Source organism: Elephantulus edwardii, unplaced genomic scaffold, assembly GCF_000299155.1.
Source record: "Elephantulus edwardii isolate Elephantulus edwardi_28Jun2011 unplaced genomic scaffold, EleEdw1.0 scaffold00275, whole genome shotgun sequence".
Lineage (NCBI taxonomy): Eukaryota > Metazoa > Chordata > Mammalia > Macroscelidea > Macroscelididae > Elephantulus > Elephantulus edwardii.
The window spans coordinates 2,167,360-2,169,100 of record NW_006400025.1 but is presented as its reverse complement, the minus strand read 5'-3'; the positions used below and the strand labels follow the sequence as shown (position 1 = coordinate 2,169,100).

General features: G+C 41.1%; 1 protein-coding gene across 1 annotated transcript in view; it reads right to left on the bottom strand.

The window, feature by feature from the left end:
- The window catches only part of LOC102876831 (mRNA-capping enzyme-like), a 2,382-nt gene extending 1,882 nt beyond the window's left edge, over window positions 1-500 (bottom strand). Inside the window, exon 1 of the mRNA XM_006900189.1 lies at window positions 78-500. Within this exon, the coding sequence (XP_006900251.1) occupies window positions 78-500 (423 nt within the window). The remainder of the gene's footprint in view (window positions 1-77) is intronic.
- Between the last annotated feature and the right edge of the window lie 1,241 nt (window positions 501-1,741).

Sequence of the window (1,741 nt, the reverse complement as noted above, 5' to 3'; positions counted from 1 at the left end):
CCCTTATAGATTCCTGGTGGTCTGGCTTGGGCAAAAGTAGCAACTGCTGCTTCAATACTCCAATCCATTTTCTCCACCAAAAAGGCACATATGAGGAAACCAGTACGATTGAAACCATGTGTACAATGAACACCTATAAGTTCCGGTGGATTTCTCTCATTAAACCGCTCACACAGACGAATAAATGTCTCTGTGTTCTCAGCTGTGGGACATTCACCATGTCCTTTACATTGAAGTTTTATATATTTGATTCCTTCTTTTTCTATGTCGTTTCTGTCATAAAACCTCGACGTATTTGTTAAGTCTACCAGTAAGCCCATCTTAACCTTTAAACTCTTTAAATAATTTGGAAGCATACTGGGATGAAATTGATTTTCTTCTGCAACTTGACTATCATATCTTGGTCCTAACATTGTCTTCAGAGGTAAGAATTTTCCTGCCACCAGCTGGCCGCGCCGCGGACAGTTCAGCCACCGCGGCGGGATCTTGTTAGGAGCCATACCTTGGGGCCGCAGAGAACCGTCCACTTTCACCGTCCCCGCCTCGCGATCCGCTCGGCCCTGGAGGTCCGAAGCACCTGAATGTCAGCCTATGTACAAATCCCAGCCTCTGAAACCCGGTAACGTCAGGAGCCGCGCGCCACTTCCATTATTGGTGGCTTTTCTTCCCAGCCTCTTAACATTCAACCTCTCCTCATTACCCTCGACAAATACTTACTCATTCTTTTCTAATTATCCCCACATGCCCAACCCGCTGCCAGGCAGGGATCTCCTGTCTAAACTTGGAGCTGTGTTTCACTAGGTGTCAAGTGAATCTAGTTCACTTGGCCATCCTTTAGTTCTATCCCTCTTAGCATTCCTTCCCTCTGAGCCCCTTTCTACATTACCTTGATCACAAGACATTATCATCAACCCCACTGTATGAGATTTTTCCACCCCATCTGTAGCCCGTCACTACCAACCTGGTTTTGTTACTCTAAAAGACCCCTACTCTTTTCCTGCTATACTCCAATTCCCTATCTCTGTAAAACACCGCTGAAGTTTAAAACCCATTATTACTTGCTTACTTTCCAATAAGCTTCTTATTCCCTAGTGTTCTCTTGAAGTAAGTTAATGATCTCTTATTGTGAAGTACCTCATACCAGCTTTCACAAACTCATAGTGCTCAACCTTTTAACTTCTTGGCCTCCAAAGGATACAGAGTATCCCCTTCCAGGGCCCTACTGTCTCTCCTCATAGTCATGTATTTCAGTTTTCAATTGACCCTTGCCACTAGAAGTTTAATGGTCAATTGGTGCCAAGTCTTTGAAAGCCTCCAGCCACCTCAACTGTTTATCAAATCCTCTTTTCTCAGCTTTATCAGTTTCCTTAAACACTGGATTCCCAACTTTTCTTTACTTGTCCATCTTTTTCTCATGGAGCAGCTGGACTTCAATTTAATTTCTGTGTGTTCCACCTGTCAAGGTCCATGTATATTTACTGTTAATTTTGTTTTCTTAAAAATGTATTTGCGATGAATAAGCTATTGGTAATACTATCAATATAAAAATCATATCTATCACCAATGTAATATTTTTCTGAATACCAATCTTTCTTTATTTGCAAATTTTGTATCCTAGTTACCAGTTATTAATAAATCTTGATTTCATATTCTGAAAAAAAAGAAGATGATCATGAAATTCAGATGGAACTGATTCCAGATCACATCTTGGTTCCTATGGACTTATTTTTATTTTCTTCAG